The 23,823-nt window shown below is 33.5% G+C and overlaps 2 protein-coding genes across 2 annotated transcripts; both read left to right on the forward strand.

The window, feature by feature from the left end:
- The first annotated feature begins 2,564 nt into the window (after positions 1-2,564).
- On the forward strand, positions 2,565-7,858 carry LOC145607529 (receptor-like protein EIX1). Its single transcript, XM_081663155.1, has 3 exons — positions 2,565-2,767; positions 6,005-7,717; positions 7,828-7,858. The coding sequence occupies exons 1-3, from the start codon at positions 2,565-2,567 to the stop codon at positions 7,856-7,858; spliced, it is 1,947 nt and encodes a 648-aa protein (XP_081519281.1).
- Positions 7,859-7,862: 4 nt separating this feature from the next.
- On the forward strand, positions 7,863-9,358 carry LOC145609457 (receptor-like protein EIX2). The gene is made up of 3 exons (XM_081664936.1): positions 7,863-8,863; positions 8,972-9,047; positions 9,180-9,358. The coding sequence occupies exon 1, from the start codon at positions 7,878-7,880 to the stop codon at positions 8,859-8,861; it is 984 nt and encodes a 327-aa protein (XP_081521062.1). The 5' UTR covers positions 7,863-7,877; the 3' UTR covers positions 8,862-8,863; positions 8,972-9,047; positions 9,180-9,358.
- Positions 9,359-23,823: the final 14,465 nt, after the last annotated feature.

Consider the following 23,823-nt stretch of genomic DNA (forward strand, 5'->3'; position numbering starts at 1 on the left):
TAATCCGTCATGAAATATACCATTTACGACGGAAAATCCGTCGGAAAAGGTATAGTTTCCGATGGATTAAAATTCCGTCGTAAATTTCCGACCGAAATTAATTCCGCCGGAAATTTGCAACGGAATTCAAAGCCTTTCCGACGGATTTTTTTTTAATAAAAAAAAAAACAAACCCTAATTAAAACACGGGCCTCCCCCCCCCCCCCCCCCCCCAACCAACCTCATTTCATTTCACCACACTCTCTCTCTCATCCGCCTCTATTCTCTCCTCTCCTCTCATCTTCTCTTTCTCTCCCCTCTCCTCTCCTCCTCACCTCTCTTCTGAGTTCTTGCCTTCTATCCTCTCCTCCTCCACCTTCTCATGTTCTCTTTCGATCTCCTCTCGTCCTCCCCCTTCTCTTCTCACGGTGGTGGTGGGTTTAAAACAAAGAAATGGCTTTTAAGGTGAAATTCGACCACGAAAATACTAGATCTAGTGTTTTCGTGGTCGAATTTGGCCTTATTAAACCAATTAAGTTCGAGGTTAATTTCGAAGCAAATTCAAGTTTTAAGGTATGTGTTTTTTTTTTAAAAATAATTTTTGGGTTTTCCGGCGCCTTCTCTTCTCTCCACCCATCATAAGTTCAAGGTAGATCTGGGTTTGGTGAAGGTGTAGGTGTTTATTTTGTCAAAAACAAAAAAGTGTGTGGGTGTTGGTGGTGATTCGGTCAGGGTGTAGGTGTGTCGGGGTGGTTCGGTCAGGGTTGTGTGTTTTGGGTGTTGGTGGTGATTCGGTCAGGGAGTAGGTGTGTGGGTGTTGGTGGTGATTCGGTCAGGGTGTAGGTGTGTCGGGGTGGTTCGGTCAGGGTTGTGTGTTTTGGGTGGGGTTCGGTTAGGGTGTAGGTGGGTAGATGGGTGGGTCGTGGTTGGGTTGGGAGTTTAATTTTTTTTTTAATTTTTGTAATAGTTTGTTTTAGTGGTGGTGGTGGCGGTGGTGGTTTTGGTGGGTGGTTTGCTTAGGTGGGCTGGTAGATCTGGGCTAGTTTGTGTGGGTTAGGGTTAGGTGGGTAGGGGTTTTGGTGGTGTGGGTGGTGGAACGGGACGGGTTGGGGGGTTGGTGGTGGCGGTGGTCTGATGTTGGGGTAAGAGTTTATTTGGTGGTTGGTGGTGGTTGATACGCCGTGCCGTGGTGGCGCGGCGTTTTTTTTTATTTTCTTAAAAACTGTTTCCGACGGAATTTCCTGTTGCTGGAAAACCTCCTACGACGGAAAATCCGTCGGAAATTCTGTCGGAAAAGTGTTTCCGACGGAATTTTCGTCAAAAAAAGACAAATTTCCTACGAAAGGTTTTCCGACAACCGGTTACGACGGAATTCCGTCGGAAACGGGTTTTCCGACGGATTTTGGGGTGGTTTCGACAGAATTTTTCCGTCGGAAATTACTCTTTTTCTAGTAGTGCCAATTGATTCCCAATGTACATCAATCTATATAACTCAAAATCAATTCGATTGTTTTTCCCTTTAATTCTATATCAATTGTGAGATATGATAAATACTACAATAACTAGGTTTTGTTTCTTCACTACTTTTCTGGGTTGATTTGGGATTACGACCTACGAGATGAATTGATAAAGCTCACTATATCAATGACATTGTCACAACTCTTGATTAACTTTTTTTATTATTTTATTTTTTTGTTGTTATGTGATGTGGATCTTTATTAGTTTGATTTGTTTGAGTGATTGTACTTTTTTTCATAACTATTGTTAATTTTGTGTTTATTTTTATTGATTTTATAATCTGTTTTGCACATGTAGCTTAATTACTTTTGTGAAAAAAGGGGCACTTTTGTGAAGAAAAAGGGTCACTCTTGTGAAAATAAAGGATCATTTTTGTGAAAAAAGTCACTTTTGTAAAAATATGGGTCACTTTTGTACATAAAAAGGGTCACTTTTGTACAAAAAAAGGGTTACTTTTGTAAGAAAAAAGGGTCACTTTTCGTAAAAAAGTTCGATGTACAATAAAATTATTGTAAACCGGGGGCATGCAAAACTTTTTGATAAAAATTTAGCACTTAAAATTTTTCTTCATATTTTTTTTTGGAAAATTTAGAAACAATAATCCCAACTTTGCTCCATTTCTTTTGAATAATTCCAACTTTGGATTATTCTAGAATAATCCCAACTTTGGGGGCTGTTTACCTTCTTCAATCCCAATCCGGTCAACAAAAGTCAATGACCTTCTATCACAAGTTACGTGACACGTGTCACATTGTGATTGGTTCAAAAAAGAAAAAAAAAAGAATTTTTTTTTTTTAAAAAAAATGAAACCCCTACCAGCGTCCCAGCCCCTCCACCACCGCCCACCCTATTCCCAAACCCCAGCCGCCCCTATCCCCCTTAACCCACCGGAAATCTTACCCAACCCCCTTTACCCCACCGGCGAACCCAACCCAACCCCAGCCGCTCTCATCAGTTTGTTGCGCCTCCCCCAGCCCCGGTGCACCTTACCACTCTAACTTACCCTGCAAATCGCCACCCACACCGTTCCGCTTCCCCTTCCTTTCTAGATCTCGATGCCTTCATCTATGGCGGAAGCAGTAGTAGTAGCAGATCGAAGAAGTAGTAATGGAGAAAGTGACAACGTTGAGGAAGGAGACGAGATTGGTGGTTCAAGGAGGAAGGGGATTGGCGACAGGATGGGGCGGGAGGAGGGGCGCTTGCCGGCGGGAGGAGGGTTGTGGGTTTCCGGTGCGAAAGGGGATTGGGGTGGCTATTGTTCTAGTGGGTGGTGGGGATGTGGTGGTCAGGGAAGGGGTGGGGGTCGTGGGGCTGGTTTTCTGAAAATTTTAAATTTTATTTTTTTTTAATTTTTTTTTCCAAATATTTTGGCTAATTACCTTTTGACACGTGACATTTATTTTTTTTAAAAAAACAAATTAACCTATTCAACTGGTAATCGGTAATTGGGATTGAAGAATGTAAATAGCCCCCAAAGTTGGAATTATTCTAGAATAATCCAAAATTGGGATTATTAAAAGAAAATGGAGCAAAGTTGGGATAATTATTTCTAAATTTTCCATTTTTTTTAATTGTAGTACACAGTTTACAAACGACAGTATTAGTCAATACTAATATACTAAAGTAATCCCCAGCTCTATCCCTAAAGTACACATGTCGCGTTTGTATTAAAAAATTTCCCACCAAAAAGTTTTTTTTTTTCCTCTTTTTTGTTCAAGAAAATTAATAACATAGCTAATTTAAAATAAAAATGCAACCTAAAAATAGAGCAACTATAACAACTTAAATAAAATAAAATATTTTTTTTATAATATTTTTTTCTCGTTTTCTCTTGAATCTTTAAGTACTCTACATTACCGTATCTAACCTATAATAATTTGATAATATAAATAAATACTTCTCAAACTTATAGTAATTATAAAAATAATTTATTTTCTTGTGAATATCCGAGCATTGCTCGGGAAAAGAACTAGTTAGAAACACTATTTGTAAGTTGTGAGTTAATTAATGCCTAGCAAATTGATTTAGGCGGGAAAATTTTTAACAACAGCATGACATGTGTACAATTCTAAAAAGTGATGATGTCAGTGATTGTTGTTTTAGTTTATTTATAGATATTTGTTAGTTGTGAGTTCAATAATGCCTGGCAAATTGGCTCACAGTTACAGTAGAGTAGCGCAAAGAATGGTGATTAGCTCTTTTGCGTTTTGAGTACCTAAAATAAAAGCCCAATGAAAAAGTGCAGCCCACAAGCCCAATAATATTAATAATATGAATGAATAATTTAAACGTCGACTCCACCACCGGACTCTCCCTGCGACCTTCACCTTCACCTTCCACCGCGCAACAGTGGCGGAATACGACTTAACACCTCGAATGTCATCTTGTGTTTCCACTGCTGGAGTTCCTTCAGAACGCCAATTGTACTAACATGGTTGATCAAGTTCCCCAAGGTAAATTTCTCTTTCCTAGGGTTTTTGTTTTGATTGAAATTGTCAGTTTTTGTGAACTAGGGTTTTTCTTTTGTTTGATTTCAGTGTAGAGATGGTGGAAACTGGAAAGGAGAGTTGAGGTTGTTGCCAGATTGAATTCGTTGGAGAAAAGTTCAAGAATTGCGTCCTGATAAACAGTATAATCTTCATATGCTTGATGATCGTCATCAGGTTTGCGATTTATCGTTTTTAATGATTTGTTTATCATTCAAATATTGTCGTATATTGTTACATTTTATTTAATTTCATTGAATTGAATAGTGCTTCTAGTTGCTTTGGTAGTTTAAAGTCAGTAAGTCATGAATCAAAACAAACGGTTAGATGACAATGTTGTCATGAACCAAATCAAACGGTAAGATAACTTTGAAAAGTTAGTAGTCACACACACCATAGGTCACTTTGGGTCATGAGTCATTTAGGTCGGGTCACTTTGGAGCACAGGTTAGGAATGGTTCAATCCTAAATTAATTAAATTTTGACTAATTTTTTTAAAATATTAGATTTTTCAAAATTTTTGGTATTTTATTTTCAAATGTAGTAGTCAAACTTTAACACCAATACTTATATTTAGCCATTATATATCTAATACACTCCCACTTGTCCCAAATAGTTTGCCTCATTGTCAATTTTTGAGTCAAAGTTTAATTGCTTTGACTATATTGTTCAATACACACACAACTCTACCCCAATGTAAAGTTTTGACTAAATTAGCACTGTCCGTGGGCCATAATTAGGAAATTTCAGTAGCTTGATCCTCATTAGATGAATACCAAAGGGTCGAAGTCTAATTTGTTTTAAAACAAGTTAGTTCACATTTATAAATTATTCTTAGCACTAAATTAATTTACTACTACGTATAACTCTTGTAGCATTATATCTACATAGAACCATAACTTCATAATTTCTCATCGCCAGGACGGCATGATGCACAATACTGCCTCATCCATATTACGGAGTAACAGTTATTTATTAAATGTATAATGTACATGTACATCTGTTTTATTACATGCAAATTAAAACTTGTTAAATTAGCCTTCTTTTAAGTGCAACTCTTCTAATTTAAATTGGTTCTCTACACTTTTTAATAATTCTCTCCTCTAATTCTATGCATGGTTCTCAATGGACCTGGTTATTGGGCAAGTCAGGTCAAGTTTGATGTAGGTCGGGTAAAAAAGGGTCACATTTTGTAGAGCAATAGCAGGTGTAGGTTAATAGTGGGTTGATAATGGACGGGCTAACATACTATCAACTAAATAAAATACTAAACAAAGCGATTATCAAGTATGAATGAATACAAATATATTTATGTAATCTTTTTTACATGATTTATATATTTTGGCCTTATAGTAACTCTATCCAATAATCAAGGTCTATGTCCATTAAAAGCCATATAAATTTGGTTTGTCATTGAGCTACCCTACCCAATAACCAAGTCTACTATTCAATCTTACATAGTTACATTTATATCATTTTATTGGTCTCACATCAATCACTATTCATATAACTATTGACTTCTTTTTTTATAATCTTTAATTCCCTAATAAACCACAGTTACATGCGAAGTGTGATTTGTATAATTTTCAACTCAAAGTATACATTACATTTCGTGCCTTGTAATAAACCATTAATTAAGTTTTGACACTAATATTTGGGCCATTAAGGACAAGAAAAAAAATCTTCTGGATGTTTGTACCATGCATGAATATTTCCTTAGAAAATGGGAGAAACACTTTTTTGCTGTGTATTTTTAGACTTTTCAAGATTCATTAAATGTTTACTTTGAGCGTGACACAATCAGCTCACATTCAAGGGATGATAAAAAAGATCTCATGTAATATATAATTAATATTCACACATACAATTCTACTATTCTATGTTTTTCATCCGTTAAATCCCTCCCGTATCCTATAAATTTATCAAAAACAAAAGTGCAATTCAACCATGAAAACGCCACAATATTTTATTATAATGTACATGATCATACTTTGTTGGCTTGTGTTGCTATGCTACTCCAGTCATGTTGTCGAGACTGGCAATGGAGAGCATAGTAGCATCAAGTGTATCGACCGCGAGAGAAAAGCTCTGCTTCGATTTAAGGAAGGAATTGAATATGATTATTGTGGCCTTCTCTCTTCCTGGGGAGTCATAGAAGACTGCTGCAATTGGCGCGGCGTTGGCTGTAGCAATCGCACTGGCCATGTTATCATGCTTCATCTTCGAGGTTGGACTAATGACAATGAGCAGATGGGTTGTCTAGTAGGTAAGTTGGACCCTTCCCTCTTTAAGCTAACTCATTTGAAACATTTGGATCTTAGTCTCAATTATTTCAACCACCAGGCTATACCCAGTTCCATAGATTCCCTCACTGAGTTAGAGTACCTCAATTTATCTAGTGCTGGCATTTCTGGTGAAATTCCACCCCAACTCGGAAACCTTTCCAAATTAGCATATCTTGATCTCAGTTATGGTATTGTTGATGACATTATTGTATACAACAACCTCACTGGTAAAAGCTTGCGGTGGTTGTCTGGTCTCACATTGTTGAGAGAACTCCGCCTTATAGCAAGCAATCTTAGTGAAGTCACAGACTGGATCCAAACCATCAACAAGCTTCCTTCCCTAAGGATTCTTTACCTGGATGAATGTCAGCTTCCTGCTAAATTTCCATCACCATCATCACTTTCATACATCAACTCTTCATCTCTTCGTGTCGTTAGCCTTTCTAATAATTATTTCAATGACACTTCTATATTTAAGTGGTTGTTCAATTTGAGTAGAAATGGTAATCAACTTGAATATCTTGACCTTTCTAGTAACTCACTTTCAGGACATCTTCCAAGCTCATTTGGGAAGTACATGCACTCCCTTTCATATCTTGACCTCTCTTCTAATCAATTTGAAGGTTCCATTCCTATTACTTTTTCAAACTTGACGGCCTTGAGAAAACTCTCATTGAATGACAATAAACTTAATGGCCCCCTTTTAAATGCCTTCCAAGCTCTATCATGTGGGTGTGGGAACAAGTCACTTTTGGAGCATCTGGATTTGAGTAGGAATCAATTCTGGGGCTCTATTCCGAACATGATTACTACTTTTTCATCAATCAAAGAATTACATCTTTATGATAATCATCTGAATGGAACAATCAGTCAAGGTATTGGGCAACTTTCTATGCTTGAGATTTTTGATGTTTCTTATAACTCCTTAAAGGCTACTCTCAACCACAATCACTTCTTAAATCTCTCACGATTGCGAATATTAGACTTGTCAGACAACCCGGCACTAGTGCTTGACATCAATCAAAATTGGATTCCCTGCTTACATTTGAACATTATACGTTTGAGGTCTTGCAAGTTGGGCCCTTCCTTCCCAAAATGGCTTCTAACTCAGACTAATTTATCTTACCTTGATATATCCATTGCTCAAATTTCTGGTGAACTTCCTCCTGCCTTTTGGACGAAATCGTTCTTGTCCAATCTAAATTATCTGAACATGTCTCACAATATGATTCATGGGGTGCTCCCTAATTTGTCAACATCCTTTGACAACCTCAATTTTATTGACTTGAGCTCAAACTACTTTGAGGGATCAATCCCATCTTTTGTTGGAGATAAAAATGTTGTGTCAATACGCCTGAACGATAACATGTTTTTGGATGCCTCTCTGCTATTGTGTCCAAAAACAGCTAATTCTGAGCTAGAAGAGCTTGATCTATCAAACAACTTGTTGTCTGGAAAGCTTCCAAACTGTTTGATGAAAATGGATCAACTCGAATATTTGAACTTGGAAAACAATAAATTCTCTGGAAATATACCAACATCCATTGGTGACCTACTAGGGCTCCAATTTTTAAACTTGCAAAACAATAGCTTTTCAGGAGAGCTCCCTATGTCAATATTGAACTGTACGGAGTTGTTTTTTCTAGATGTTGGGTATAATTCTTTAACTGGCTATATACCAAGCATCGGAAATGCTTTCGAAATTCTTGCTTTTCTTATCCTACGTGGAAATAAGTTTTTTGGAAAATTGCCTTTAAGCCTTTGTCAATTATCCAATCTTCACATGTTGGATGTTGCCATGAACCACATATCAGGCACTATTCCAAATTGCATATATAATTTTACAGCCATGATGAACGTGTCACAAGAATTTCAATTTGTTTATCCTGGTGTTTATGTTGGTGAAGATGATCACTTCGTTGAGTTGTTGAAGGAAGCTGCAATGATTGAGTGGAAAAGAGTAGAGCAAAGATTTGGACAGGATTTATTAGGTCTGGTGAATTATATTGATTTATCTAATAATGAGCTAGAAGGAGAAATCCCAGATGGAATCTCAAATCTTACTAAGTTACTGTCCCTCGATTTATCAAGAAATAAGTTGACCGGAAGAATTCCGTCAAACATTGGGCAACTTACTTCATTAGAACTTCTGGATTTATCAAACAATCACCTGTCTGGAGTTGTACCTGCAAGCCTTGCCGATGTGAGTTTTCTTGGAACCTTAGATTTGTCGAACAACAACTTGTCCGGGAGGATTCCACTCAGCACTCAACTGCAAGGCTTTGATCCTTCATCGTACATGGGAAATCCATTGCTTTGTGGGGCACCCCTTCAAAAATGTGCCGGTGATGAACCGCCCACCATAAATGGAAGAAATATCAGCCATCAAGAGGAGCATGGACATGATAACTTTTATCTAGGGCTGTGCATCAGCGTGGTGCTCGGATTTATTGTTGGATTTTGGGGAGTTTGCGGGTCTTTAGTGGTGAAAAGAACATGGAGACATGCTTTTTTCAGCTTCTTTGGTGACATCAAAGACAAGATTTATGTCATGGTGGTTGTGAATGTAGCCAGAATTTGGAGGAAAGATTGAAGGTACTTATTTCATATATCTTGTACTAGTATTTGTTACAGTATGAATTATTAATTCAGCTAAGCAATAAAAAAACATAGACAATTTATTTGTCTTATTTATTTGTGCAGGTTTCTCTTAAGAGATGGAGTGCATTGCACTGCACTGTACTTCAAATAGCATTTATGTCCCACATATATCTAGTAGGTAATGTTAATTTATAAGGATTTGTCATAACTCGTCCCCTGACTTATTATATTTGATATACTTAGTTGTAATATTAGGTTTTTGCATTCTGAAAGTTTTTCTTCTTCTTTTGGTTTATGCTTGCTTATGCAGTATTGATGAATAAGTCAGAGCTTTGGATCAGAAAGCTTGATCGAGTGAGAAGGATTGATGTCTACTGTTACACATTTAAACTATTTAGATCCATGTATCTTGAAAAGAATATTGCTTAATCGTTCTAATTGAACTCCTATTTTACCTTTTTTTTTTTGTACTAAAATTACTAATTGTGCTGCGCAACATTTCACTCAAGTATTGTGTGTATGAGCTCAAGTTTCTTTGGTGTGCCTCTTAGGGCCTGTTCATATTTACTGAACTGAGCTGCACTGAACTGAACTGATTGAAGCTGAACTGAACTGAACTGAACTGATTGGAACTAAACTGAACTGAACTGAACTGAAATGAATATTTTATGTGAGAGGGAAATTAAGAGCTGAACTGAACTGAACTGATTGGAACTGAACTGAACTGAACTGATTGGAGCTGAACTGAACTGAACTGAACTGAAATTAAGTAAATATGAACAGGCCCTTATTCTAGTTGTACAAGTTAATTAATATTATCATGAATATGTTTTTTTTTTTTTTTTGAAAGAATCATGAATATGTATTTGAAAGTTCATAATAAGAGTTTAAATATTTATTACTCTAGCTGTACGAGTTAAGAGTAATACATATTCAAACTCTTATTTTGAACTTTCATATATTTGATTGAAATGTTATAGTGAAGACAAGTTAATTAATTTCCTTTAAAAAAAAAAAAGTAAATTAAAATTATCATCAAACTAGCACTATAATTTATAAGTTCAAAAAAAGAATTATGAACATGGATATATTTCCATTTTCTCAATTTATTGCATTTCTAGATTATTGGTTTATACACGACAATACGACATAATATTCAAAAGTTGGACAAATCCCTAACATAAAAATACACTTCTTCCGTTTGACTTTTACCATTAATATCTTTAGTTTGTATTGTTAAAAAAAAAAAAAAAAAAAAAAAAAAAAAAAAAATTGACATATGATATAAATTGCAATAAATCTAACAATATTTCACACGATAATTTACTACTCTATATCTTATATAGTAATTACAAAATAGGGTTAAAATTCTATAAGTTTGACCACATGTAATTACAATGGAGGATGTAACTAGTATTTTAAAGAATGGTTTCTAATCGTTATTCTCCTTGATTACTTCTTATTTACACGACATTTACATATTTTACTTGATAAAAATTTAGCACTTAATAATTTTTCTTCATATTTTTTTTTGGAAAATTTAGAAACAATAATCCCAACTTTGCTCCATTTTTTTTAAATAATCCCAACTTTGAATTATTCTAGAATAATCAACCGGTCAACAAAAGTCAATGACCTTCTATCACAAGTTACGTGACACGTGCCACATTGTGATAGGTCCAAAAAAGAAAAAAAAAAGAAAATTTTTTTTAAAAAAAATGAAACCCCCACCAGCGTCCCAGCCCCTCCACCACCGCCCACCCTATTCCCAAACCCCAGCCGCCCCTATCCCCCTTAACCCACCAGAAATCTTACCCAACCCCCTTTACCCCACCGGCGAACCCAACCCAACCCCAGCCGCTCTCATCGGTACGTTGCGCCTCCCCCAGCCCCGGTGCACCTTACCACTCTAACTTACCCTGCAAATCGCCACCCACACCGTTCCGCTTCCCCCTGCTTTCTAGATCTCGATGCCTTCATCTATGGCGGAAGCGGTAGTAGTAGCAGATCGAAGAAGTAGTAATGGAGAAAGCGGCAACGTTGAGGAAGGAGACGAGATTGGTGGTTCAAGGAGGAAGGGGATTGGCAACAGGATGGGGCGGGAGGAGGGGCGCTTGCTGGCGGGAGGAGGGTTGTGGGTTTCCGGTGCGAAAGGGGATTGGGGTGGCTATTGTTCTAGTGGGTGGTGGGGCTGTGGTGGTCAGGGAAGGGGTGGGGGTCGTGGGGCTGGTTTTATGAAAATTTTAAATTTTTTTTTTTAATTTTTTTCAAATATTTTGGCTAATTACCTTTTGACACGTGGCATTTATTTTTTTAAAAAAAAGAAATTAACCTATTCAACTGGTAATCGGTAATTGGGATTGAAGAATGTAAATAGCCCCCAAAGTTGGAATTATTCTAGAATAATCCAAAGTTGGGATTATTAAAAGAAAATGGAGCAAAGTTGGGATAATTATTTCTAAATTTTCCTTTTTTTTAATTGTAGTACACAGTTTACAAACGACAGTATTAGTCAATACTAATATACTAAAGTAATCCCCAGCCCTATCCCTAAAGTACACATGTCTCGTTTGTATTAAAAAATTTCCCGCCAAAAAGTTTTTTTTTTTTCTTCTCTTTTTTGTTCAAGAAAATTAATAACATAGCTAATTTAAAAATAAAAAATGCAACCTTAAAATAGAGCAATTATAACAACTTAAATAAATAAAATATTTTTTTATAACATTTTTTTCTCGTTTTCTCTTGAATCTTTAAGTACTCTACATTACCGTATCTAACCTATAATAATTTGATAATATAAATAAATACTTCTCAAACTTATGATAATTTATAAAAATAATTTATTTTCTTGTGAATATCCGAGCATTGCTCGGGAAAAGAACTAGTTAGAAACACTATTTGTAAGTTGTGAGTTCATTAATGCCTAGCAAATTGATTTAGGCGGGAAAATTTTTAACAACAGTTTGACATGTGTACAATTTTAAAAAGTGATGATGTCAGCGATTGCTGTTTTAGTTTATTTATAGATATTTGTTAGTTGTGAGCAATTGGTATTCTATGCACCATGGTGCACAGTAAACTACATGCTCCAGCCCACACGCGGCCCAATAAACACAGCCCAAACAAAAAACACGCCCAACCCACTTTATTTTTCAGTTTTTTCAGCTGATTGAATGGAGTTCCGTTTTTCAGTTTTTTTTTTTTAAAATAACCGCCACTTAATTTTTTTAATCATTTTAAATCATTCTCTCTCTTCTCATAAATTATAAAGCTTCATCTAATAAATTCATTTGCAATTCTCTCTCCTCATTTCATTTTTCTCACTCAACTCTAAATTTCTCTCTCTAAAAACTACTGCAATTCCATGGCGAACGAAGAAGATTCACCGAAAACACCTTCAAAAAGGTGAACATCTCTCCAATAACTTTGATTTTTACTCGATTTTGATCAATTTGTTAAGTTTTTATTGTTTAATTTTTTGAAATGTTAAATAATAGATATAATTTTGTTTTTTTTTTTGTAGAAAATCGCAACAAAGTTCGTCTGATGATGAAGACGATAATATGTAAGTAATATTTTGTTCTAATTACTAACAAAACGAGCAATTTAAACCCTAATTTTTGAAATTGAAAAATAATTTGGTACAAAATTTTGTTGAACAGGACATTAATTAAGATGTTCAAAACGAAAACACCAAAAACGAAGAAATTGGAAGATATAAAAGCAAGTCCAATTGTTGATCACAAAATTTTGCAAGAATTAAACAAAGTAATTTCAGAAAGTCCATCAAACAGGTATATTTTGAACTTTTAATTCATATGATTCCTGTTCAATGTGAATATATGTTATTTTTTTGAAGAAGAATTATAAATACTCAACTGAAAAACCCAGAATTTTGCATTTATGTTTGTATATATGCATGCATGTTTATCAATTTTAATTATGTATTGATATATTTTTGAACAACCCAGAAAAATCTTTTGAACAACAATGAATAGCCACTGAACATATTTCATTTAACTTTGTAATGGAATTATAGATAATAATTAATTTTACTTTATTAACAGTCCAAATGCTGGAGAACCCACTGAACAGCATCCTGAAGCATCTGAACAACATCCTAAAGCATCTGAACTACCATACCAACCCACTGAACACCAAGAACCAAAAAAATCTTCTGATTTACCTCCACAAATGACTGAAATCCCATCAGAAAATCAACTAGAAACTTCTGTACCCTCATCAACAATTTCTGAACTACAAAAAGGAACTTCTGAACTCCAACCTGAAATTTCTGAAAAACCTCAACCAAATTCTGAAAATCCTGTTCAACCTCAAACAGGTGTTGTGGTCCCAAATGAAGAACAAGGAAATCCTGTTCAACCTCAAACAAGTGCTGTGGTCCCAAATGAAGAACAAGGAAATCCTGTTCAACCTCAAACAAGTTCTATGGTCCCAACTGAAGAACCAGGAATTCCTGAAGAACCTACAGGACATATTGAACAACCTATAGGAAATCCTGAACCAGAAGAAAGCAATGGTGACAATAATGGTCAGCCCAATAGTGACCAACCTACAGAAAATTCTGAACCAGATGGAAGCAATGGTGACAATAATAGTCAGCCAAAGCCTAGGTAAATTATTAATATGTTTTTGATCATTTTATTATATTGTAATGTTCATTTAAATACATAAATGTAAATATTTTTTTAACTTATATAAATAATTTAAATAGGAGAAGGAAGCACGTAGCTACAAAAAAAAGGAAGAACACAACACCTACAACACCTACAACAACAAGAGTGTTGCGCAGCCAAAGTACCCCAGAAGGGCCAAAAAGTCCTGTTGAAGCAGAGGTTATTCCAGAATCAGAGTTTAATAGAGTTCAAAACATTAGAAAGAGGGTTCAAAAAACACAGAAGGGGGTTCAGATCAGAGAAAAAACTGGTGGAAAGGAAGGAGGACAACCTTCAGGAAAGGTTGTTAAAAAGGGAGTTCAGAAGAAGGGAAAAGAAGTTCAGAAAAAGGCTGAAGAAGTTCAAAAAAAGGACAAAGGAAAACAAGTTGAGAAGATTGAGAAAAAGAGAAAGAGAAAAGTTGATGAAGATGAGCTGATTGATGATAATGTAGTGAACTTGAGTGATGATGAGGAGGTTGAAGATGATAAGCTAACTGTTAGAGTGGGTCATGTTAAGTTTATGAAGTTTGTAAGTAACTTAACCCCACTACAAAAACAAGCAGTTGAGGATATGGGATTTGGGGCATTTCTTTCTGTGAATTTGCCTCAAAATGATGCAGTATTTTGTGCTTGGCTGTTAAAACATTTTGAAGAAAACAGCAGCACTCTTTACTTGCCACTTAACAAAACAGTGGAGATCACTGAACAAGATGTTCAGATTGTATATGGAGTACCTAGAGGTAACAAAGTTGTTACAGAAAAAGAGCCAAAGAAGACAGAAGAAGAAGATGAAGATTTGGAGTTAGTGACACCATTGATGAGGTGGAGGGAAATGTGGGGGTGCAAAACTGGAAGCCCTAGAACACAGTGGATATTTGAGAAGTATGAAAGTGAGGAAGAAAAGAAGAACAAGAGGGATCAGCAAGCTTTGCACAGGAGGAAATATGTCGCGGCAGACATAGAGTCGAAAGAGAAGAACACAGGGGAAGCAACTGAAATGTTCAAAATAGATTTCCTTGTGCTTGCTGTGAACTCAATGATGAAAACAAGCCAAAACCTTCACTGCCACTACAAATTCCTACACTCAATTCAAGATTGTGATGAAATAAAGGAATTGAATTGGTGCAAATATGTTCTACAAAGTCTGATTTCCACAATACCTGAGTGGAAACAAAACACCAAGGGTTTTTTCAAGGGACCACTGCCTTTCCTGTTGGTATGCTTCTGACTTTTGTTATTTAAAATTTTTTGTTCATATTGTATTGCATAATGTTCAAAAGTTATACCTATTAGTTCAAAATTAAAAAACGCATATGATCAAAATGTGTTTGCCTTATTAAAGAATTTAAATTATAACTTTTATTCTTATGTTCAAGATGTTATTGCATATCTTGGTTTCATTTTTTAAAAATTCATAATGGAAATAATGTTTTGGTATGCTTTTGTCATGGCACAGTTGTTGTATTGTGATCGAGTGCAAAAAAGAGGTATTGAGCAACCAAGGACATACCCAATAATTTCAACTTGGAATAGAGATATGATTCAAGAGAGAATGAAATTAGAGGGAAAGTCTACATTTGGATTGGGAAGTGTGCTAGAAAGAATACAAATACCTGGACAGCAACAACCAAAAGTTCAACAACAAGAAAGTGCTGAATCATATGAGAATTTGCCAACCAAGGTTCATTTTATTTTCAGTTCAAAATTCTTTTCCAGTAGTTCTGATTGTTATGAAACATGTTCAAATGCTTTCGTCAACTTATCATGAATTATAAAATCAGTCATAACATCATTAAAGAATACTTTAAATTAAGTCAATTTACTTTTCTGTTCAAATTTTATTTATAATTGTTCAGATTATTATGATAAATGTTCAAATGATTTAGTATAAAGTTCAAATAATAAAGGACACTTTAATACTTGATAATCAGATCAGTTACATATTCATTCTTTATATTTCTGATGTTCATCAACTTATAATGCATGTTCAAAACACTGTAAACTTAAGTGAATGATTTTATATTGAAAACAGGAGGAATTCATGGATGATTTGATGGAGATTGTCAAGACTTTGGGAACTTGTGTTTCAAAAATGTCTGAGAAGCTGAAGCTAGGGAAAAATCTGTTCCCTAACAACATGATAATCAAAAGTGTTGAAGGTCTTATTGGGAAAAGAATGAGTGATGCTTCCAATTTGAGTGAAGATGAGGCTTTCTTTGGAACTGAGGCTTTCTTGAAGGCTATTGATCAGATTGAAAGAGAGTATTTGGAGAAGAAGGAAGCTGAGAAAAAAGAAACAGAAAGAAGAGAAGCTGAGAAAAAAACAGAAAAGGAGAAAAGAAGAGAAAGAGCAAAAGAGAAGATGGGGGAGGATTATAACATGGAAAGTGCTTTTAATTTGGAACTTCAAACTCCTCCAACACCAACTGCTCCTTTTTCTATGGAAAGTGCAGATCAAGGGGAAGAGAGTACTGTTGTTGGGAAAAGTACTCTTGACCTAACACTTACCATAGGCAGAGGAGAGAAAGGTCATGAGAAAAAAGTGTCTGATATTGGTGGAAAGGGAAAGGCAAAGGAGGTGCCTTTTGAAATGGCAGCAGCTGATGCACCTGGAAAGTCAACAGATGTGCCTTTTGAAGACATATTTGATGATCCCACTGACTTTACCAATATATTTGAAACCAATGATGCAACACTTGATGATATTTTGAGGAACCCACTTTCAAAGGACTTTCACTATCAAGGGTAATGTAATTCTATCTAAACATCTAAGTGTAATTTTTTGGGCAGTAGCGTAGTAAAGAAAAAGAAAAACATATGTAAATATTTTGAAAGTAATGTAATGAATCTGTATTTTTTTGGACAACTAGGATAAAAGCTGAAAAAGTCAGCATAAATATTTTGGATGAAATCAGAACAAGTACAAATACATATGTATTTATGAATTATTGAATGATATATTTACTATATTATTTTTCTGTGTTCAAATAATTGTATGAGATGCTCATATGTCTTTGTTGTATGTTCAAATCTACAGATCTAAAGAAGAAGCAGGAAAAGAAAAACAAGTTTCTGAAAAATCAAAGGGGTAACTGTATAAGAGCATATATATTCAATAGAAGTTCATTAGCAATTCACATACAGTTCATTTATATAAACGTATAGTTCAAAAAAACTAACAATACTTTTATATTGTTACAATAGACCAAAAACAAAACAGGTTGTGGATGCAAACAAAAGACCACGAAGAGAAGTTACAAAATTGCCAGCTTGCCTAAAATCCCCATTCATGATTAAATATGTGGATTTGTTCAAAAATGTTAGTGCAATGCAAGCAACTTTATCTGATTATGCATTCAGTGAAGGTCCTAAAGAGTAAGTTTTCTAAAATAATTTCGTTGTTCAAAAATTAATTTACTTTGTTCAAATATTTATTTATATAATTCAAATAATAAATTGAAGCTTAACTTAATTTGTTTTTTTTTTCTTGTATTGGCAGTGAAGTACTGTACCATGATGGAGAAAATAGTGTCAATAGGGAAGAAATGAGGACACTTGGAACAGATGAAGAGGTGGACACTGCAGTTATCGATGCTTGGGCTCATATTCTGAACACCAAAGACAAAAAACATAGCATTTACTTCTCCACAATGCCATACGTAAGAAAAAATATATTCAATATTCTTAAATGAACCTTATTTAATATTTTGCTACAAACTGTTCAGTATATTTTGACAAGTGTTCATTATATTTATAATAACTGTTCATTATTTTAATGGTTAATTGCAGTTGATTGTCTGCACAAACAAGGGTGAAAGTGTGAACACCACAAAAGAAGTAAGACATGAGAAGTTTGTTGAGAGACTGAATTATGAATTGGCAAACAGTGGTATCTCCAACACAAAAAAATATAGGGAATTCTTCTTTCCCGTGGCTGCATTTGGTCACTTCTACTTGCTATGTATCAACATGTACAATAGCACAGTGGATTTGATTGATAACAGGAAGCTTCCAATGAATATCAAAGCATCTACCAAATATGAAGATAATCCTCAAAAAATGGTAAAGTACTAAATTATTTTTTGTTCAATTTCTTCTTAGACTGTGTTCAGTATATTCAGTTGAGATGTTCAAAAAGTATATTTTTATATTTTACAGCTAGAAGCTTTTGCATATTTTATGCGAACAAAGGATTATACAGGAAGCGATGTTGCTAAAGTCTTAAGTTTCAAGACTGATTTAATCAAGATGAAATGGAGAAGCAATTTGGATTCTAAAAATTGTGGTGTTTACTTGATGAATCATATGGAAACATACACAACAGAGCCTTTGGTAGAATGGAATTGTGATTTGAAAGCAAATAATGTGAGTATCAAAAATACTGTTCAAATGTTTTCTTGTTATGTTCAACGAATTTCATATATTGTTCAAAACTATATAATTTCGGGTTTAATGTTCAGGTTGATCAAATAAGGAAGCTTAGAGTTCAATATTGTTCAGAAATAATATTAAGCCCCACCAACAAAGAAGGATACAGAGTGAAAATGGCAGCAAGAAGAAGAATGGAGGAGAATTAAAATTTAGATTTATTGACATTTCAAAAGACAGTGATTTTATGTAATTTGTTTGAATTTGATGTTTGATGAAGACAAATGTTGTTTGAATTTTTAATTTGGATTGAAATTGACATAAATATGTAAAATTTGTAGTAAATGTTGACATTAACATTGTGTTCAAAAATTAATTCTTAGTAGTTCATTTTATATAACATGTTTGTCAATATAAAATTTGATTAAAAAATAATAACAAAAACTTTATCATGCAAAAATTTTCAAATATATTGAAAATATATAAGAATTTGAATATTATTACATATATTGAAAAATTATGAATTACTTGTCTTGTCAAAAATTGATAACATTGCATCATAACTTGAAACATTCGAAAATCCAGAAGCATGAGACCCTTCATTCCTTGCATTGCGACCGGCATCAAAATACTAAAAACACAAAAATTAAAAGAACAATAATAAAAAAAAAAAAAAATTATACAAAAAAACAATAATACAGAATAAAAATGTTCACACTTACTTGAGCCCATTTACTAGTTTCATATCGAAAACTTTTGTTATGATTCACTTCAGATACCTTCCTTTTTTTAGCCTGAGAACCACTTGAAACCTAAATAGAAATATATAGTTCAGATTATAATGCCTTAAGTTCAAATTAAATGAAAGAAAGTTCTAAACAAAAAAGTTACATTTCTTGCAGAAGACTGAGAACCAGTTGCAGGAAAATTAGTTGAAACATGATGACCATGAACCTAAAGAAAAATAAGGTTAGTTCAGAACTTAAAGTTAATAGTTCAAAAAAAACATTTGTCAGTTCAAAATATAGTTCAGAATCTAAAAACAAAAGTTCAAAAATAATCTCGAAAAGTTCAACAAAAAAAATTACATTTGATAAAGGTGGCTTAGTTGTTGGAAAAGAATTTGAAGCTTTAGATGAGGATGGCTGAGTAGAATTAGTTGAAGCTTGATGACCAAAAACCTACAGGAAATTAAAAATAGTTCAGAATCTGAACACAAAAGTTCAAAAATAATGTCAAAAAGTTCAGAAAAAAAACATTACATTTGATAAAGGTGGCTTAGTTGTTGGGAAAGAATTTGAAGCTTTTGATGAGGATGGCTGAAAAGAATTAGTTGAACCTTGTTGACCAAAAACCTACAAAAAATTCAAGTTAATTTAGAATAATAAAACAAAAATTCAAGAAAAAATTAAAAAAATTCAACAAAAAAAATTACATTTGGAAAAGATGGATGAGTAGCTCTTAAAATATTTCCAGAAGAAGGCTGAACATTAGTTGTATTTGAAGCTTTTGATGAGGATGGCTGAGAAGAATTAGGTCTTGCAAAATTGTTGGATGATTCACCTTCAAACAATGCCTTAAGTTCAAATTAAATGAAACAAAAAAGTTACATTTCTTGCAGAAGACTGAGAACCAGTTGCAGGAAAATTAGTTGAAACATGATGACCATGAACCTAAAGAAAAATAAGGTTAGTTCAGAACTTAAAGTTAATAGTTCAAAAAAAACATTTGTCAGTTCAAAATATAGTTCAGAATCTAAAAACAAAAGTTCAAAAATAATCTCGAAAAGTTCAACAAAAAAAATTACATTTGATAAAGGTGGCTTAGTTGTTGGAAAAGAATTTGAAGCTTTAGATGAGGATGGCTGAGTAGAATTAGTTGAAGCTTGATGACCAAAAACCTACAGGAAATTAAAAATAGTTCAGAATCTGAACACAAAAGTTCAAAAATAATGTCAAAAAGTTCAGAAAAAAAACATTACATTTGATAAAGGTGGCTTAGTTGTTGGGAAAGAATTTGAAGCTTTTGATGAGGATGGCTGAAAAGAATTAGTTGAACCTTGTTGACCAAAAACCTACAAAAAATTCAAGTTAATTTAGAATAATAAAACAAAAATTCAAGAAAAAATTAAAAAAATTCAACAAAAAAAATTACATTTGGAAAAGATGGATGAGTAGCTCTTAAAATATTTCCAGAAGAAGGCTGAACATTAGTTGTATTTGAAGCTTTTGATGAGGATGGCTGAGAAGAATTAGGTCTTGCAAAATTGTTGGATGATTCACCTTCAAACAATGCCTTAAGTTCAAATTAAATGAAAGAAAGTTCAGAACAAAAAAGTTACATTTCTTGCAGAAGACTGAGAACCAGTTGCAGGAAAATTAGTTGAAACATGATGACCATGAACCTAAAGAAAAATAAGGTTAGTTCAGAACTTAAAGTTAATAGTTCAAAAAAAACATTTGTCAGTTCAAAATATAGTTCAGAATCTAAAAACAAAAGTTCAAAAATAATCTCGAAAAGTTCAACAAAAAAAATTACATTTGATAAAGGTGGCTTAGTTGTTGGAAAAGAATTTGAAGCTTTAGATGAGGATGGCTGAGTAGAATTAGTTGAAGCTTGATGACCAAAAACCTACAGGAAATTAAAAATAGTTCAGAATCTGAACACAAAAGTTCAAAAATAATGTCAAAAAGTTCAGAAAAAAAACATTACATTTGATAAAGGTGGCTTAGTTGTTGGGAAAGAATTTGAAGCTTTTGATGAGGATGGCTGAAAAGAATTAGTTGAACCTTGTTGACCAAAAACCTACAAAAAATTCAAGTTAATTTAGAATAATAAAACAAAAATTCAAGAAAAAATTAAAAAAATTCAACAAAAAAAATTACATTTGGAAAAGATGGATGAGTAGCTCTTAAAATATTTCCAGAAGAAGGCTGAACATTAGTTGTATTTGAAGCTTTTGATGAGGATGGCTGAGAAGAATTAGGTCTTGCAAAATTGTTGGATGATTCACCTTCAAACAATGCCTTAAGTTCAAATTAAATGAAAGAAAGTTCAGAACAAAAAAGTTACATTTCTTGCAGAAGACTGAGAACCAGTTGCAGGAAAATTAGTTGAAACATGATGACCATGAACCTAAAGAAAAATAAGGTTAGTTCAGAACTTAAAGTTAATAGTTCAAAAAAAACATTTGTCAGTTCAAAATATAGTTCAGAATCTAAAAACAAAAGTTCAAAAATAATCTCGAAAAGTTCAACAAAAAAAATTACATTTGATAAAGGTGGCTTAGTTGTTGGAAAAGAATTTGAAGCTTTAGATGAGGATGGCTGAGTAGAATTAGTTGAAGCTTGATGACCAAAAACCTACGGGAAATTAAAAATAGTTCAGAATCTGAAAACAAAAGTTCAAAAATAATGTGAAAAAGTTCAGCAAAAAATATTACATTTGATAAAGGTGGCTTAGTTGTTGGGAAAGAATTTGAAGCTTTTGATGAGGATGGCTGAGAAGAATTAGTTGAACCTTGTTGACCAAAAACCTACAAGAAATTAAAAATAATTCAGAAACTGAAAAGAAAAGTTCAAAAATAATGTCAAAAAGTTCAGAAAAAAAACATTACATTTGATAAAGGTGGCTTAGTTGTTGGGAAAGAATTTGAAGCTTTTGATGAGGATGGCTGAAAAGAATTAGTTGAACCTTGTTGACCAAAAACCTACAAAAAATTCAAGTTAATTTTGAATAATAAAACAAAAATTCAAGAAAAAATTAAAAAAATTCAACAAAAAAAATTACATTTGAAAAAGATGGATGAGTAGCTCTTGAAATATTTCCAGAGGAAGGCTGAACATTAGTTGTATTTGAAGCTTTTGATGAGGATGGCTGAGAAGAATTAGGTCTTGCAAAATTGTTGGATGATTCACCTTCAAACAACTACAAAATTAAAAGGTTCAAAATATAACATAGAAAGTTCAAAACAATGACAGTTTAAGTTCAAAACAGAATAAAAATTACATTAGCTGAAGATTGCTGAGTAGATTTAGTTGAAGGATTACTATTTTTGAATCCTTTTCCATTTGAAGCTTGAGAACCAGTTTTGAACCCATCATCAAAAACCTAAAAGAAAGAAAAATGAAATTAAACATATATAATACAAAACAGTTCAAAAAAGACAATTAAAATATTATTTAAAAAAATACTTACATTTGTTAATGAAGAATGAGAAGCATTGTTAGTAGCTTTACTATTTCTACTCTGAACATTCTTTTTCTTAGAAAGTACAGAGAGATTTGGTCCTTGTGTTGTTGGATGTGAATAAACCAAAGGATCTCCATCATCATCTAAAACCTACAAAATTTTAAAAAATTATAAGCTGTTCAATAAGAAATTACAAAGAACAGAGGTTCAAAATTACCTCAACAATTAATTTTTGGACAGTAGCTCTGGCTTCGTCTTTGTATTTATCTACTTTCTTTTTCCAACCCTTAGCTTTATTACATGCTTTCTCAACAGTACTCTTTGGCCTGTAGTTCCTCTCACCCTTCTTCCTAGCTATTTTTGGATTGTTTATGAACCCTTCTTCATCACCATCTTCTTTAGCTTCTTCACCAACTTCAACCTCATCAATATGAATTGGACCCATCACACTTTCCACCTTTTCACGTAGCATTTGAAAAGTATACTCAACTTCGTTTCTTGCTAAAAGATCATCATGACATGATGTCACTAACTGAACATACTTCCTAACCATTTGAACTCTCCAAACAGTAGAAGGGACAACTTTAACATCTTCACATGGCTCTTCATCAGAAACATGACTACACATAGCCTTCTTAGTCCACCTCTTCACTATATACTGTTCTGGTATTTTTTGAACACAGTGAATATTATATATACGAAGAGAGTGTCCACATAACAACCCCATCTCACTCCAATACTTACAAGTGCAATTGATGTTAAAGGTGAATTTCTCATAAGTAACTTCATGCCTTATAATGTCCTTATTTGGCCTCCAAACATAATAACAAATAGTCTCATCATCTTCATGATTTCGCTCTTGACAACATGAAATACCTTTTGCAAATTGATCCTCAAATACCACATACACAGAAATAGTATAAATCTCCCTAGCGTGTATGAGCAAACTAACATTAGCTACTGCAAGATGACGGTTACCCCTCAGAAAACGGAAATCTTGCTTACTTTCTTTACTCCTCCATTCTGATATAACATCAAGAAAAGTACTATAAAAGTCACTCAAACCATCTGTTTTATTCAATCTATTAGAAACAGAATGATTTGTTGTTTCACTCCTTTGGGATGACAATACTCCACCCGAAAAATAATCCTTTGAATAAGCAGGGCACCATTTCTCTTTGATATCATACAAGTGATTTAACCAATCATTTTCTGAACACTTGTATTTTGTCATCATTCTATTAAAAACAAAAAACAAGATACCAATAAACAAAATAATAATATAAAAGTTCAAAAAAAAAACAGCAAAGTTCAAAATATATTACATACAGTTCATATATACTTGTTAAACAAAAAGAGTAAACAGATTGAAATTAAATAATTATTAATTCATATATAAACAAAGGTTCAAATCCTAAAAAAATAAATTCAAATAATTAACAGTAATGTTCAAAACGAAATAACTCATGTTAAATTCAATAAAATTAAGTCCACAAATACGTAAATATCTGAATTCAAATTAAGACATAAGAAGTTCAAAATATAAAATAAATAGTTCAAAGAAAATTAAAGAAAGCTTACCTTGGCCAGTAATGTTCAAATTCAGCAGGACTTTCACAGTACTTGAGCAAATAATCAAATACTTCTGGAAACCCTTTCAATATTCTGAGCCCTCCTATATTGGTCTTTGAATTCTCACCGAGGTGCCAAGTGCACA

Source organism: Chenopodium album, chromosome 23 (genome assembly GCF_948465745.1).
Source record: "Chenopodium album chromosome 23, dcCheAlbu1.1, whole genome shotgun sequence".
Lineage (NCBI taxonomy): Eukaryota > Viridiplantae > Streptophyta > Magnoliopsida > Caryophyllales > Amaranthaceae > Chenopodium > Chenopodium album.